Source organism: Epinephelus lanceolatus, chromosome 3, assembly GCF_041903045.1.
Source record: "Epinephelus lanceolatus isolate andai-2023 chromosome 3, ASM4190304v1, whole genome shotgun sequence".
In the NCBI taxonomy this organism is placed as follows: Eukaryota; Metazoa; Chordata; class Actinopteri; order Perciformes; family Serranidae; genus Epinephelus; species Epinephelus lanceolatus.
The window spans coordinates 12,289,366-12,306,278 of record NC_135736.1 but is presented as its reverse complement, the minus strand read 5'-3'; the positions used below and the strand labels follow the sequence as shown (position 1 = coordinate 12,306,278).

The 16,913-nt window shown below is 41.2% G+C and overlaps 1 protein-coding gene across 7 annotated transcripts; it reads right to left on the bottom strand.

Moving 5' to 3' along the window:
* Positions 1-593: 593 nt before the first annotated feature.
* On the bottom strand, positions 594-16,763 carry rhot1b (ras homolog family member T1). 7 transcript variants are annotated; one of them, XM_078165105.1, is made up of 21 exons: positions 16,400-16,763; positions 15,263-15,321; positions 15,041-15,122; positions 14,821-14,864; positions 14,673-14,726; positions 14,474-14,526; positions 13,870-13,978; positions 11,144-11,245; positions 10,808-10,906; positions 10,591-10,699; positions 10,381-10,501; positions 9,874-9,958; positions 9,307-9,452; positions 8,129-8,229; positions 7,626-7,756; positions 7,310-7,393; positions 6,120-6,242; positions 5,804-6,006; positions 3,917-4,004; positions 3,006-3,161; positions 594-888 (listed from the first exon to the last, which is right to left on the bottom strand). In XM_078165105.1, exons 1-21 carry the CDS (start codon positions 16,434-16,436, stop codon positions 775-777), a joined length of 2,100 nt encoding a protein of 699 aa, XP_078021231.1. In that variant the 5' UTR covers positions 16,437-16,763; the 3' UTR covers positions 594-774. The 7 variants fall into 7 exon arrangements, with proteins under 7 accessions (XP_078021231.1, XP_078021239.1, XP_033478875.1 ...); XM_078165113.1 differs by having other exon boundaries at positions 766-888; positions 3,006-3,164; positions 3,882-4,004; XM_033622984.2 differs by lacking the exon at positions 594-888 and having other exon boundaries at positions 1,220-3,164; positions 3,882-4,004.
* Positions 16,764-16,913: the final 150 nt, after the last annotated feature.

Sequence of the window (16,913 nt, the reverse complement as noted above, 5' to 3'; positions counted from 1 at the left end):
AGGCTTTCATCTGGAGACACGAGGCCCATTTGTTGAAGAGCATGGGTTTCATACATCGAGGTGAACTCTTGATCATATCTTTATACTGTGCTGGAACATTAATGCAGTAAGATAATGATTCTATATTTAAGCCATACAAGCATTATGTTTGTCAAAATTAATCATGATGCATCTCCTATTTACTGAACAGACTCACCTCACCTTCTGCCTGATGTCACCCTGATCCATCTCCTCCTGCAGACTGTCTCATTATGGAAGCTAGTGTATTTTTCTAATCACATGAACAGACTTGAATCAGTTTCACACTGCATTTTAAAACATACCTAACAAGGGAGCCACTCAATTTGGCAGCAAATTTTATCCAGGTGATTTTTAAGCAATGCTGCCCTCTTGTGTTTAAGTAAATTCCTGCTTTCATATCATTTCACACTTGTTCTATACAATCTGAACCTTTCTCAATACAAGCTATCACCTTGTCAGGACAGGGCAAAATGAAGTTGCGTGTCATGGGATATCAGAAACAAAAGCCTAACAATAATGATGCGTGATGCTGCAAATAACTGACAGTCTCCTTGTCAGTAATTAAAGAATGCCGTCTGCATCATGCTCATTACAACACACAATCCTTGACTGCCCCCCAGCTTTCTCAGAAATACACAAGAGACAAAGTACCTTAATATATTGGCGGAAGCTCACCTTACAGCCCAGTCGCCAGAGGAAAAATATCGGCAATGTACATTTCTGCAAACCACAAATATGTCACATTTTGACATTTCATACAGATCTTCTATAGTGATTTAGTACATGAGCTGACTTTGTCATCAGGAGGTGGAGGGGATGGTAGATGGCGTGACACCTCGGCAACACACCTGCCAAGCTGCAGATCACCTTTCGAGACAAACAACAAAACCGATAGCGAGTCATTGCTGTGTTTCCAGTGGATTTTTAGCCACCAAACATGGGTGATTTTAGCAAGTTGTTGCTGCTTTTCCAGCTGGGCTTGTGCCCCCCAAACCTGGGTATTATAAGTCAAAACACGATCTTTTCCTCACTATAACCAAGTGTATTTTGTGCCTAAACCTCACCACACGTTCACCACAGCGTATCCACCACATAATGTATACATGGTTTGCAGAAACATACAATGCCAACATTTTTTCTGATGATTGGGTTGTGCCTATCTATTGCAAAGTGAAAAGAAATTTCATCACACCAGATGTAATAGAGATATTTATTTATTGTAAACTTTTGGAAAGGCAGGGCTGAGTGAATACATCAAACTGAACCTTGTGGCAAGCAGTTACATTTTCAAGTAAATCAACATTGGGAGCCACGTTACTGCATCTTTTGCGATCAGGAGAAGTGACCTGGAATCACAACGGCCAAATCATTGTCAAACTTCACAATGACTCAACTATTCTCTGTTCAGCACTCCTGTCAATAAACATCATTACTATAATCCCTGGCCTTTTTGGGGGATGGAGAGCAATGTGGAGAAGTCGGCCTTGTCATTCTCTTGTATAGTAAGTCTTTAAACACTGGAATGTGGTCGGAAATTTTGAAGCATGCAAAACACAAAATGTAGAGAGTGGTTGTAAAGAGTCGATTTTAAATATCTTATCACACTAACACACACATACACACACACACACGCATGAGCTGATGGATAAAGTGACAAAACTTGGGAAGACAGGAGAGAGCGCAGCAGAACCTTTACACATTCACACCCACTGATCAAACACCAACCTGCTCAGATGTACAAACATTACAAAAACTGTGCATCCAAGCATTTGGCCCTGAAAGGCAAACCAACATCTGTCAATGTGAATATTCAATGCTAATGTTTGTATGAGTTCTAACCAGGCTGTGAAGCTAATACCTTTGCATTCAGTTTTTTGAGTGTGAATCGTTTCTGACAAAGACAAAGAAATGTACAGTTTACTAGATTATATACACTATTTACAGACTGTTCAGTCTAATAAAAGCATCAATGTTATTGCAAACCTCTCATATCACAACCCCTATCACAACTGACACCAAGTTCATTTCAATCAGCAAGCAACCAAAAAATAGCTATACATGTAACTCACTACGGTTCGCTATGGCTTACCCTCATTTTTTATATAAATATAGATTTATTACTTTGCAAAAAACTTGCAAATAAACAAATTAAGCAAATTAGCAATTTTGGTACAAAATTAAATATTTTTCTATTTTATTCCCGAGAGCAGAATTTCACAGTGGAATGAAAACGCAAAAAATAAATGTTTGCTAAGGTAAGCCTTCACACTTTTTTCTTTGCCACCAAAATATAACTTTTTTTTTCATTTGGGACCCATTAAAGGGATAGCCCACCCCAAAATTAAAGAATACATATTTTTCCTCTACCTGTAGTGCTATTAATCAATTGTAGATTGTTTTGGTGTGAGTTGCAGAGTGTTGGAGATACCTGCCATAGAGACATCTGCTCATGAATGAGAGGCTTGTGACATCATGTGAAGTAAACATTAATGGCATCCTCCTTGGCTGAGCTATAAGGTTAGCTAGCTCAGTGGTGCTAGGTGAGCTAGCAGTAGATGTAAGTGTCCTTCTGCATGGTGATACAGTTTGTGAGTGTAGTTTGTTAGAGAGAAACTAGTTCTACATGAAACTGCTCTGTGGATTATCTTAAGCAACCAGGTCATGACTTCTGGAAAGACACATTGCTGTTAAATTTTTCAAACGTATTTTTTGGCGCTTTGAGCACCACAAGGCAAGTGCCATCTAGTTCCATCATATGGAAGAGAACGCAGACATCTCTATGGCCGATACCTCAAGCACTCGGCAACTCACACCAAAACAATCTAGATCGATAAACAGCACTACAGCTAAGAGGGAAAATATGTCATTTTGATTTTAGGTTGAACTGTCCCTTTAGGATACAGAACCAGGACACATTTTCAATAGATTAAATACCAAGTGGGTAAGCCTAATGCTGTGACAGGTCAAAATAGCTCTATATGTACCATGGGGTGAAGAAGGTTGTACCAGGGTGTCCCGAGGATCACCGTGGTTTGAGCAGCACTCTGTACATGGCAAAGCCCAGCACTGCAAACACCGTGGCCCCGACACTTGCTCTGAGCCAGAACGTCGAGCTCTTCAGGTCTGCTTGGCTTACATGTCTGCTGAACAGAGAGAAGCAGAAACAGAGAGGTAAATACAGAGACAGGGTGAAAGGAAGGACAGTAAAGAGATAAAGAGACGAGGTGTTGCTGAGAAGGATGATGTCAAAATAAATAACATGTACGTAAAGAAAATAAGAATGAAATGACAGAACAGGGGTGCAGCCTTGAAACATCGATATATATGCTGGAGAAAAAGTCAGTCAAACAGATGAGGGACATGAAGGATTGTAGTTATGACATGAGAAGACAGGAAAAGAAATCAGCTTTGACATCTCTGTTAGATGAGACGGCTGAGCTTCAGTGACATGAGCAAAGAAGACAGCAACAAGGAAGTTGACACCAACCGAATGACAATGGGACTCAGATCAAAACAGAAAAGTACATGCTTTCAATTCAACTGTAGTACAGACGCTCACAAGCAATATAAAAGAAGGCGGACAGAAAATGAAGATATCAGAATGGTTTCTTAGATGGAAAATGACAAACTCAAAGGACTCTGACAGCATCAAACAAGAGGACAGGAAAAAAAATATAGCGGGAAATTATGATAGAGAAAATGCAAGTGACTGATTATCTAATTTCAGGGCAACTGTTGGCTAAAGATATAGTTTTGCAAAGAAAATGAGGAGAAATGAACAGGAAAAGCTTGAGGCAATGACGTCGACAAAGTGAAGCGATCAGAGGTAAAGACAGGGTTGTAAAAGAGGTAAAGAGAACCTTCGGAGTACAACAGCGTAGAGTTTGGCCCTGACCGTCTGCAGCAGCTCAGAGTTGAGGAAGTTCTGACACATGCAGAAGGTGCACCGGTTACAAGTGCACATACAGCGCAGCCGGGCGTGGCTGAGGAGAGATATGGGGAAGACAAACACCAACACCACAGTTTATATATCAAACACCCAAAGAGGAGGAAAGGTAGAGCTAAAAGATGCCACCACCATGAAAGGAGTAGCTTGTGGCTCATCACCTGAGAGCCAGAATCCATAAATGACAATAAAATAGATAAACCTTACTAAAATGAGATGCAATGGGCTTATTTAACTATTTGGAAGAAGGAATGAGGTGCACTTTAACTTTAACTTATTATTGTTGTGATCCTGTCAGAAATCATGTGTATTACAGCCCCTTTAAACAGTAACTCCAACTAGGAATATAAGTAATTTTCACAAAGCGAAAATACTCTCCTCCTGCAGGAGGTTGTAACAAATATTTGTTTAGACTGAAACACAACTGAATCTTAGAATAGTAGTTGACTAGGCTGTGGATTATACACATGTAACTATGTAACCGTGTGGTGTTCAGAGAGGCTCTGTGTGTCGACAGCGACACTGTAACCTGACTGACTGCAGGAGTGTGAGCCTCTGGGAGAGATCAACGCAACTGCTCAGTAGGGAAACCCGCCTACCCACAGTGCAAAACACTGTGGCATCAGACTTGAAAGCAACAAATCCAGAAGGCAGTGAAGTGCATTAATGTGGACTGAAGTACATGGTGTGTGACACTGACACTGACACTGCAGAGAGTAGGAGCAACCCCAAGGGAGCAGGTTTATCCTGAGGCATGGAGTAAAGGCACAGACATCACACGCAGTAAAGCTTTAAATTCAAACTGTAAAATGATAAATAAGGTGGACTGCAAAGTCAAACAAGATATCACATCTACCAGTTTCAGACAGGGTTTCCTGACAATTATGAACAAGCTGCAGAATTGAATCTCACAATGTACAGGAAACACTAATTAAAACTGACTATTAAATGACTATTAAATGATTAAAAGACAACTCTGTCTATTTAAGAGCAGCAAACAAGCACTCAGTGACTGAGCAGCTTCATCACCTCAGGCCATACAAAAACAAATGTTCAGATGATCTGTCACTGAAAATTTACAGGACCAACTGGCTAGTGCAATTTTCCACAGACCCAGGGGGCTTAAAAAATGTATCATGTGAAGACATAGGCAATTATAAAACACAGGCCCTCTGTAATCTTTTGAACAAAATTGCAATGCAGCTGCAGTTACCATACTGCAACTCCTTTTTTTACACTCTTAGGGAGCAAAAATGAAAAGTCATCATCTGGTAAATGATGATTTGCACTAACCGTCATATCCTAACATTACAGTTTTTCATTAGCTGGTAGGTTTACCAACAAGACACAACTGCCTAAAACCAATACAGTAAAACACTGAAGTCCTGCAATAAATCCTACCTTGATGAAAGATAACCTTTTCAGTTTTTATTAAAACTGTTGTTCATATCAATGAGGGTATGGTTACTAATAGGGGTGGGAGAAGAAATCGATACGGCAGAGTATCGCAATATTTTTGTGTGGCAATACTGTATCGTCACACAGCGCTAAGTGTCAATTTTTTATTATTTACATAATCAATATGATAAATACATTATTGATTAAACTTTTGGTAGCCTACTAGAATAATGTATTCCAATGCTTTTTCAGTCCAACAGGTGCAGTTTGCGGGTGTGATAAAAAATTTCAGCTCCAAATACACTAGTTGGATCCATTTAAATGACTTGTTAGTAATATAGTAAAATTAGTAAACTCTGCCACCATTTGCATCACCTAGTGTGCAAAAAACAATAAGTGCATGTTTAACAAATCTAGAGCAAGTGTCTCCATACTTACGGGTACATGGCCATAGTAGTAAGTTTGGTGTAGATGTCTCTGCTGGGTGCTGCTGCTGTGTTACAGGTGAAGGACTGGGGAGGTGGCATCTTATGCCTCCTACAGAACTCCAGCGGACTGCAGCCGTACATCTGTTTAATCTCTGGTAGATCTGACTTTGCCGCTATCATCATACATGGAGTCTTGCTGTCCATGAAGTATTGCTGAGGATGGAAAGAGAGGGTGATGAATGATCGAGGTGAAGATTAGAGATGTGTGCGATTAGTAGACCATCCCTAAGTAAAATGTTATTTGTCTTTTGATATAATGCACACACCTTGAAGACTTTGGCGCAGTATTCAAAGGAGTACGGGTTGCTGACATCATAGACCAGGCAGACAATGTCACAGGCCAGATCAGCATCAGACAGGTAGTCGAAGTCAGGGAACACTTCATGAAGCTGAGAGGAGAGGAGGAGGAGAGGAGGGGAGACAGTTAGAAGAACACTGCTAAGTTTCAATATTAGTCACCAGTGAGATAATGTATCACTGTAGTCAGCTCTGGTGGCCTGGTTTACTACAGACATTAGGTGACATTTTCTGGCATTTATGGATGGTGAAACAACTGCAGGGAGAGTTTGTCTGGCTTTAGTCTTGCCACTTTATTCTCTCTACTTCTGGAAGCAGAACTGTAGCTCAGCAATAACAGCTGAGATTGGATATAGTTTGACCAGCAGGACTTCTTATTAAGATACACACAGGATATGGATTACTGCAGCTTTTACAATACGCTGTCAGGAATTAAATGTACTTAAATAAAGCAGAGTCTCCTGTTGGGGATGTTCAACAAAGAGAAGCACATGCTGCTGTTTTAATGATGCAGCAGCATCATGAGCAGCTATAAAGACTGAACCACACAGGAGCATCTGTACTCCAGTTGTTACAGAAACCAAGTCACTGTGCTGCAGGGTGTTTCAGTGTAGACACCAGCACAGAGGGAGTGCCAACAGAAAAAAGTGCACTTGATGTGTTAAGTGCTTGAGTAAACGAACACTATGTTTAAACAGCGCTAGCAACGTGACACTATTTCAACTATTGTGGTTGATTTGCTAAACATATCTGGCTTGAAGAAGTGTTAATATGGGGTTCTATACAACTAGCCATATTTCAATTATGTGTTTCAACACAGTTGGCTTTGCATTTGCTTTTATAGGTAAGCAGTGCAATGCGAATGATTTTATCAAGTAAGTAGAAATGCTTGCTTGAGAGGAGCATTGGGTGAACGTGATAAGAAGCTTATATAAACAGCAAGGTAAGCACAGCCAACGTCAGGCTGGGCTGGCTGGCCTGTCACAGCTGACCTCATAATAGTGATGCATAGAAATAAAAAAATATGTCTTTTAATAAACAGAATAAAATTATTACATAAAACTTAAATGAACTTCTTTTAGCACTGGAAAAGCTACATTATACACGAGTTGTGATTTAAAAAAAAAAAAGTAGTATTATCGGAGTTTTTGTAACTCACAAGAAGGTATTTCTCCTGTCCGTAAACATAGGTTGTGCTGATGGCATAGTAGGATCTGTGCTCCTCTCTAATTGTTTTTTGGCGCTAAGAGGAGAGAAGAGAGGAAACATCATGTAAAAGCAGATCAGGACATGAAACTGACTGTAAACTATAAATGCATGCAGTAATGAGAAACAGTTTGTCAGTTGATACTATCCAATATTTGCAAGAGATACTGTACAGTACAAGTGTAATCTGTTTCATTTAAATCTGGAACACACTGTGAAATTGTGAGGGCAAAGTGTATTCATCATTGCTGGTGCTGATTTCTGTTTACCATGAGGTTTCGACCCAGGAAGGCTTGGAGGAAGCCGCTCTTGCCGCTGCCAATGTCTCCGAAGACATTACAGCGGAAGACGCTGCGCTGGGTCTGCTTCTTCTGCAGGTCAATCTTCTTATCTCTGGTCACTGCAGGGGGGAAACCACACACACACAGGCATCAGAGGATCAGTTCAGACTGCGGCTCAACACAACACATGCCTGCAGTCAGTCGGCAGCAGCATTCAGAGTCAACTGTTGCTTTAACCGTCCAATGGTTGCTGTTATGATGGTGTTGATTTACTTTTGTGATTACTGTCACAGTGACTGTAGGGTAAAATAGTTCAATGACACATACGAGGATGAGCTAATGATACTGAATAATACTCATGTTTAAACATTATGATGTATGAATGTATATGACAAGAACATATTGTCATTTTTGTGGGAGTGCAATCAACTTTTACATGTGTACAGATTTACAACTGAATAACAAAAAGAAGATGCGATTGTGTGATTCACCTGTAATTCCTGCTGCTTGGGACTCCTGCTCAGCAATTATTGAGTAACCAAGGTAACCCAAATACTCCAGGCATCGTTGGACATCCAGATATGTTGTTAACCTGAACAGACATAGGTTAAAGGCAAAAGAAATATGTACACGCAGACAGGGAAATACTTGTACATTGGTGTTTTCCTAACAAAAATGATGAAAATAGTTAATAAACTACAAAAAAAAATGTTGAAGGCCAATATTTGCAGAATTCTAAGTAAGTTTGATACCTAGCCCTAGTAATGGTGGCACAAGTTTTATGTCTTTAAACAAATTAAACAACTGATGGCATCTTTGCACCATCTTTTCAGCCCATTCAGCTCAGTAGCTACATGTGAGACACAGTATCTTTTTAATACCACCACCAAAGGACACCAAAGTGAGAAATGTCCCGATTCCACACATACTGGCATTAACTTAAAGCTTCTGTATGCTACATTCAAAGCATTAATACAGCAGCAAACCACAATTTGCTTTGAGAAGATATAGTGGAGTAATGACCTCCCATGCCTCTCTTTGTTGTAATCTGAGCTTCTCTGTGGTTTGTTGAGGTAAGCTGGTCCAGCCCTACACGCATATTAGTGCATATGTCTGTCCCACTGGCTACCTCATCAGCACTGCTTTGCACTGCGCTCATACTGCGGATACCACTGGTATCAGTACGGCAGCGCTGTGAAAGCGTAGTGCCCACCATCTGTTTCCCCCGTGGTTCACACAGTTAGCTCTGTCAGCACAGATATTTAGCACTGTGTATGGAGTTAGCACTGTTCGCAGCTAGGCACCAGCTTAGCCACCTCCATGTTGAGAACAGTGTCCACATGACTCATACTCTCTGAATGTGACAGAGCCCCTTTAAAGGAGCTCTATGTTTAGAAGTAACAGTCATATGAGTGCAGTACAAAGACACGACAATTAGCTAGCTAGTAGGATACACACACACAAGGACTAACGTGCACTAGCAATCGAGCTGGATACCACAAAATAAGAACAGAAAAGCTCAGATAACAACACACACAGGGGGAGCATGATATCATTTTCTGTTCAGCACGCCATTACTCCTCTATATCTTTACATAGCACAAAGTAGTTTGCTGCTATATTAACGCTCTGAATGTCACATACAGAGCCTTTAACTAATCATCACTTACGTCCACTGGGAGAGATATCCCTGGTAGGTGATCCAGCCCTGGTCATTAGTGCAAACTGTGTTATTGACATCTGGACCCCAGGGCATGTACGGAAAAACATCAAACAGGTCCCCCGTCTCCTCTGGTGACAAGGCACAGTCACGGTCCTGAGACACACAAAGGTTGGTTACTGTTCAGGATGGTGAACTACGGCAAAATGTGGAAAATGGTGTTCAAGGCAGGAAATATTTCAGATGGGATACAAAAGATGAGATTAACTGATGCATTTCTAGCTGAGAAAACAAACATGACTGAAGCACTCATTCACTGTTGGACAGTAATCACAGCAACAGGAAGGAGATTATGGTGCAAGCTGCCACTTTCACTCTTTGACTTTCATTGTAACCTCACGGCTAATTCTCCTGTCAATCCTTCCACTGTGACAAGACGTTAGATCACGCCTCAGCAGGTGGTCAGCATTGGCTGTAGGAGTGTATTTTGGTTTTGTGTGGTGTCCCCGTACTGAGCAGCTTTCGGTAAAAGCCTTTACAGGGCAGAGGCTAAAGTAAATACAGAACAGGATTGTACCTTGTCATGTTTGTCAAAGACGCTCTGGAGGAAGAGGTAGGCATTGTGGTTGAGCTCCGTGGTGCAGCCTGGAGGAACTTTCAACCTAGAGGTAGTGAATATTTCAAAGTAAATGTTGCAGTCAATGGGCAGAATGCAGGATTAACACAGAAAACATTACTGCAAAAGATTCAGTAGAAGCATAAACGTTACACTTCACATAGGAAAGTGGCTCAGTAGTCAATAACTAGAGTGTTATATCAAGTGCTGAATCCAGAATTTAATTTAAGGGCTCAACAACCCTGACAGCTAAGGCAACAAAAGTGAAAGACAGATGTTGCTACACCATCATGATTGTTTAAATTGAATCAAAAATGGAACAGTCTTTGAGAAAAATACAGCATTACCCTAAAATGAGGTGTCTCGCATCTCTAAACACAGTGAGGGAAATTATGATGCTTTCAATAAAGGGATGCACACAGGATGGAGTAGGTGGTGGGTGTCTAAAAAATGACGACTGAGACTCACGGAGGGAAGAGGTAGTCCTGATTTAACTCCAGGTCGTCGTCGTACCCAAACCTCCTCAGCACTGTCCACGTTGTTTCATGGCGACCTCGTTGGATGAACAGAGTGTGGAGGAACAGGAAGCCTGGAGAGGAAAATCACAGTCAGGAGTAGTGTGCAACAAGATTTTTTTCTACGTTAAGATAAGGAGGCGGCCAGTCCATCTGTTCCTACCTTTCAGAGTGAGTCCATTGTCACACACTCCGTCACTCAAATTCTTCCTCACCACATTTTTTACATCCTCCAACGCCTGGGACTCTAGCGGGGTGTTGAAGCAAGTCCTCTGTAGGCAGTCAGACAGAAACATCTTTGTTTGTTTGTTTTGAGGATTGTACTTTGTATTAAACCCACTGTTAACTTTCTCAGCTACAGCGATTATTAGCTGACTTACCTGGAAGAAGTTGAGCTCATTGTCATTGAGAATCCCATCATTGTCCAGGTCAGACACTTTAAAGATTCGAGTCAGGGCTTTGACACAAAGTGGCTTCATCTCGGAATCAAAAAGGAAAAAACAAAAGTAACTTTAACACAATTGATGTGATAACTCACCTTCTAAAAATTCTGTAAACCCCAATAGTGACATACTTCATTTTCAGACAAACCTGTAGGCTTACAACAACCAAAACATTCAAATGCTGCTTTATTTTCCTTGATGTAAAACAAGCTGACAACCACTGCATCACACAAACAACGTTGCAGAATTCACACTGTATATTTCTGCTCTTACATCTTTTTTCTCTGGACAGTAGAGAGGACCTGTGGGGTGCAGGACTGCCTTTTGAGCGTAGTAGAACAACTCTGAGATGTTCTTCAGGTTCTTCGCTGAACACTATAAACAAACAAAATAAAATAACATGAAAAAGAAGAAGTGAGTTTGATCATGTGTATATTGTTTTTTCAGTACATTCTTACTGCATATAATAACCTTAACACCTTTGCAACCTTGTGAAAATACAGTGTCCCAGCAAAGTAGGGCTGTCCCTGTTTACGTAGCTGTCTGTGTGTGTGTGTTTGTGTGTATGTCTGTATATACTGTTAGGTGTGTGTGGGAGCTAAGTCAGGGCCAGACAAGGTATTATCACACAGGATCCGTCTGAGCGACACGCCTGGTTTAATTAACCAGTCTAGAAAAAACACACTGAGTGAAGCTCATGGTTGGTGTCACGTATCAAATCCTCTTGTACAATTGTTGTGCTTCCTGCTTGTGAATACTGTATATAGTTAACATGTGCAAAATATAACGTCCATCATAGAAACTTTAAAAGAGGGCAGCAATAGCAACACTATTGACAAAAGGGTCAATTAGGGTTAATGTATACGAACTCAGAGAAAAATCAATATTATTGACAAGATTATCTAAAGGCTGCAGGCTTTCACAGTTTGGCAGCTCACCAAGTTTAAAATCACATTGTTGAGACCTGACAAATAGATATATCATATAGAAGAGGCATGTGTTCAGTTTGGCTGATCGAGAGGATCATAAACCTAAAGGCTGTAGTGAGCTTTCTATAAATGACAAGAACATATTCTTTATTTAGTCCATCTGCTTTTTGTAGATATTCTGTTCCTATATTGTTCTATGTAAACAGTTGAAATAAATTGAATGCACATGAACTTATAGGGACAGTTCAGCCCCAAATTTAGAAAACGTACTTTTCCTCTCACCTGTAGTGCTATTCATTAATCTAGATTGTTTTGGTGTGAGTTGCTGAGTGTTCGAGATATCGGCCGTAAAGATGTTTGCTTTCTCTTCAATATAATGAAACTAGATGGCACTTAGCTTGGGTTGCTTAAAGAGCCGAAAAAATACATTTGAAAAACTCAACAACAATGTCTCTTTCCAGACAGAGACAGTAGCCCCTTTTTAAACAGGAATTGTGCAAATTTGCAGGAAAGCCCAATCAGTCTTTTTTCAGCATTGGCAGTATAAAAACAAAATCGGGGAGTGTGGCAAAATGCCGCCTACCTACTTTTGTTTATACAGAATGTACCTTTTTCGGGGCAATGGGGGGCGTGAGCAAGTAACAAAACATGTAGCTCAGCGTGTGACATAAACAGTGACGTGGGAGGGAAGCCGCGGCTGGTCAGTCCTTCCGCGATTCTCTCGTAAGTCGGCCCGTTCTTCACCGTTCCCGTCACCTGACGGTTAATGGCCTCTTCCTTTGCGAGGGCAAGGAGGGCACGCAATTCCTTGTCTCCCCAGTTGCTCATCTTTACAGTGTCTGTCAGGTTTGCATTTCTCTCTTGCTACTAGCTGCTCGCTAATTCCTGCTATCAGCTGTTTCCTGTTTATCCACCGCCAGTGGGTCGCACGTGCGGCGTCATCAACAGCTCCTCCCACACGTCATCAACAGCCCCTCCCGTTGCGGAAGGCCGCATCGGCCTTTTTAAACTAAAAGGGTTCCACCGATATGACTACCCTATGAGGCGGAACAACTCGCCAATCCAGCTCTGTGTGTCTAAACGCTTGCACCTTGCCGGCAAAACGGCCCAACATTTGCGGAAAATCTGGCAGTGTAAAAGAGGCTAGTGAATACTCAAAATAATCCGCAGACTTTGTTGTGAGCAGTTTCATGTAAGAACCAGTTTCTCTCCAAGTGTACATCTACTGCCAGCTCACCCAGCATCACTGAGCTAGCTAGCTTCACAGCTCTGCCGAGGAGAACGCCATTAATGTTTCCATCTCATGTTGTCACCAGCACAAGCCCTTGTCCATGAGTAGATGTGCGCTTTCTTCTGTGCAGTGATACAGTTTGTGGGTGTAGATCGGTTGAAAGAAAATAGTTCCTACATGAAACTGCTCACAACAAGGTCTGTGGATTATCTTGAGTAACTGTGTTGTGATTTCTGGAAAGAGACATTGATGTCAAGCTTCGGTCAAATACATTTTGGGGTGCCATCTAGTTCCATTATATTGGAAAGAAGGCAGACATCTCTGCAGCCGATACCTCCAACTCTCGACAACTCACACCAAAACAATCTAGATTGATAAATAGCACCACAGGTAAGAGAACAAATTAGTATTTTTGATTTGGGGGTGAACTGTCCCTTTAAGTGTCTCCAATGGGCTGATCAAACCCTTAAAAGCACAGCAAATGAAACAAATAAAGTCTGGATATGAACCTAAAAACATTCCTGTTCCTCTTGGCTCCTAAAAGTGTCCACCCAACAGTTATTGTTGAAAAAACTTCTTCCCCTCTTTGTTTTGTTTTATGATAACAGAAGAAGAAATTGATTTCCATTTGTGTTTATGTTTCTTCTGACCTTGGGTACTGAGCAACACCTCTGTGTCTGCCCGCTGTCTGAATCAATAGCAGCATTGCTACTGCATTACTTGAATACGGAAGTATTTATCAGGCAAATCCAAACAGACCATCACTCACACAGGATTAACTTTATGGTTTTACTGTTCAGATACAGTAGAAACTGTAAACAGAGCGGTTGCTTTCTCACCTCCACACAAGTCTCTATTTCACTGTGCCTGTTCATGATGGGCAGTATGGTCTCCATGCTGCTGTGTTCCACCAGGTCTGACTTGTTCCCCACCAGGATCAGAGGAACCCTGGACACACCAACAGCACACACAGACAGCGTTGTATCAATACTAATAAGAACTTAACTTTAACAGATGTAACATTAAGATTGAAGCAAAGGAGTACTTTTCTTTTTATTCTTTTTATATATTTTAGTGTCTTCCCTTCCATAAAAGCAGTGACTCATTTCAGAGTGAAAACCTAACAATACAAAGGGCTGAATCTGCTGACGTGAAATGCTGCATTTCCCATGCAGCGCCCTGCTTACAGAGAAGCATTTGTGAGACTTTTTCCACCCTGTAACTGTAGGTCAGGGTTTCAAACACTAGCAGAAAAATTCCATGATTGGCCTCTGGCTACAGAAAATGGTCTTTTGAAAGACTTTCCATTGGGCTGATCATGCATTAGGAGCCTGCTGTGCTCAAATACAGGTTGAGAAAGAGGCACCTTCTTTGCCCTATATTTCACCATCCAAAATTGAACGGACAAAGAAAACTCTGCACTATTTTTAAACAAGTTCACACCTGCTGTCCTTGTCTGTGTTCTCAGTAATGAGGGGGATCCAGTGGCTCGTCACCTGTGGAAAGCAAAAGGTAGAAAAGATAGAAATGCGAAACATCATCACCATTCTGAGAGACAGCTTCTAATTTCATGCGTCACAGCCTCACAAGTTTTACTGTTTAACTGCAACACAAACAAATTATGGCCACAGAGGAGGCTCACCTTTTCTATGGACTTCTTGTTGTTGACAGAGTAGACAATGCAAATCACATTTGCCTATGGGAGAGACCAACACAGACGCCCATTAGGCTTTTACATGAACTCAGCACTTCTGTCTAAGTAAACAGGAAAGCATAATGTAGTGACTGACCTTGGAGATCTCCTGAAACAACTGCTCATCTGTCTGCTCGGCCTCTGTGGGGGAAAGACAGGTGTGCTACAGTTAAAACCAATTAAAATCTTCTTTCTTTGTTGCCAGGCAAAAACAGGTGAAGACATGACTTTGTATAGTTATGATTTTATAACAAACGTCACCGCAATTTAATGCAGTTAAATCTAAAAACAAAGAAACAGTCATGTGCTTTAAATACCTGAATAGTCCACAATATGTGTGGGAACTCTCTCTGGTGTCACATCTGCAGGTATGGTGATTTCCTCAGCTCGGTAGGGAACCTAGGATGAAAACAAACAATATAGTCTTCAATAACACACAGTGAAACTCAGCTAAACTCCACAAAAGGCAGACATTGAGCATGAGACAGAAAGGCATCATCAAGGCTTCCACCATCTGAATTAATAATCAATATCCATACCACATTTGGGAACTCCTCGCTGACCAGGGACATGATGAGAGAGGTCTTCCCCACTTTGGCTGTTGAGGGAGGAAGAGAGAAGAGAGTTAAAATGAGACTGATTGTTTTGCTGACCTTAGCAAACACTCCGCCACATTTGCTTGCAAACCCATTACAATTCACATTAATATTTAAACTGTGGCGACATCACTTATTAATTTTACATGAAAATAACTGTCACTGAGCTTAACAAGCAACTCAGGCCATGAGACTGGGGCACAGATTTCCACTACAACAAAAAAACCACAGGGCAATTTTAATGGGTGTGTACGATCTATGAATTATAGCTTTTATATGGGCTGTGTTTTAAACTACTGGGCTTCTCCATAACTTACTCTAACTGAGGAGGAGACCTTTAATACAAACTTTATTCCTAACTGTTCTGTTAATTGTGAGAAAACAACATCACTCCCAGAATAAGCTGGACTTCCTGCGGAGACATTCCCACAGTGTGAAGAAGGAAGAGTCTGGGAAATAAAATTAACCATCTGTCTGAAGTTTACTTCTGTAAATTCCATGATATTCCACTAGATCAATGACCAGAGGAAACTGTAATAGTCAAGTGACAGAGGGTTTTTCCCCCTGTAAAATGCTACAAATGCTATATATTACATTAAAAGGTATCTGCAGATTGTAGTGATTTCAGTGTACTGGTTAACATGGAAAACATGGGACAGTCAGCTTACAATATCTGTCTATAGATTGAGACCTTAAAATGAATTTAAAGTGAACACCTTTTTCTAGTCTATGTGCAACATGCAATGAAATATATATATATATATATATATATATATGTTTTAAAAAGCTGCAGCAGATGCCGGGTATTTTTAATTCTATTTTTACAAGAGTGTCCTGACCACTGGGATATACAGCATATCACTGCAGACAGACCATTTAAAACAGCATAACACAAAACAAAATCATAGGTGAAATGTAAAGGACTGACTGAACAGTATGATGGTGAGACAGTGGTGTGGCTGTCAGCATCACATGCCCAGCTGGTAGCTTCAGTGCAGAGGGAACACTAAGGGCTGACACTGCAAACAACCACCACTGACCAACACACTGTAAATGTAAATGTATAATAGCTTTACTTACGCTCCCCCACTAATAATATCCTCACGTCCTTGCGCATCCTCTCCGGCGTCGACAAACTCGGTAATGTGTCTTGGGTGAAACATTTATGCTCCTGTCTGGATGAAGGATACAGCCAGGCAGCTCTCCTCGGCCTGACTCGCTTGCTAACGGCTACGTTCGCATGTCAGCTCCGGTTTACGCTGGTTCAAAACAGACGGTTATATTACACCGTTTGAGAACTGAGGGACCTGTCTGATATCCGGGATACTGACAAGGTGTTTTTATTAAACTACACCTGCGAGGCTCAGTCAGGCTGTGCTCCTGCTGCTGCTGCTGAGTTCAGCCCAGGTGGTTAGCTAATCTTCACACAAACTTGACTCTTATGTGACCGTTAGCGGGCGCTCGCGGGCTACTCTCCGTCACGCGCCTCCTGACTGTGAGGGCGAGTAAAGATCGTATATTATTAACAGAATCACGCGCCCATCCACTCGTCCCGCAAGTGAGAGCTCATGCAATGTTTCAAAAGTAAGAATAT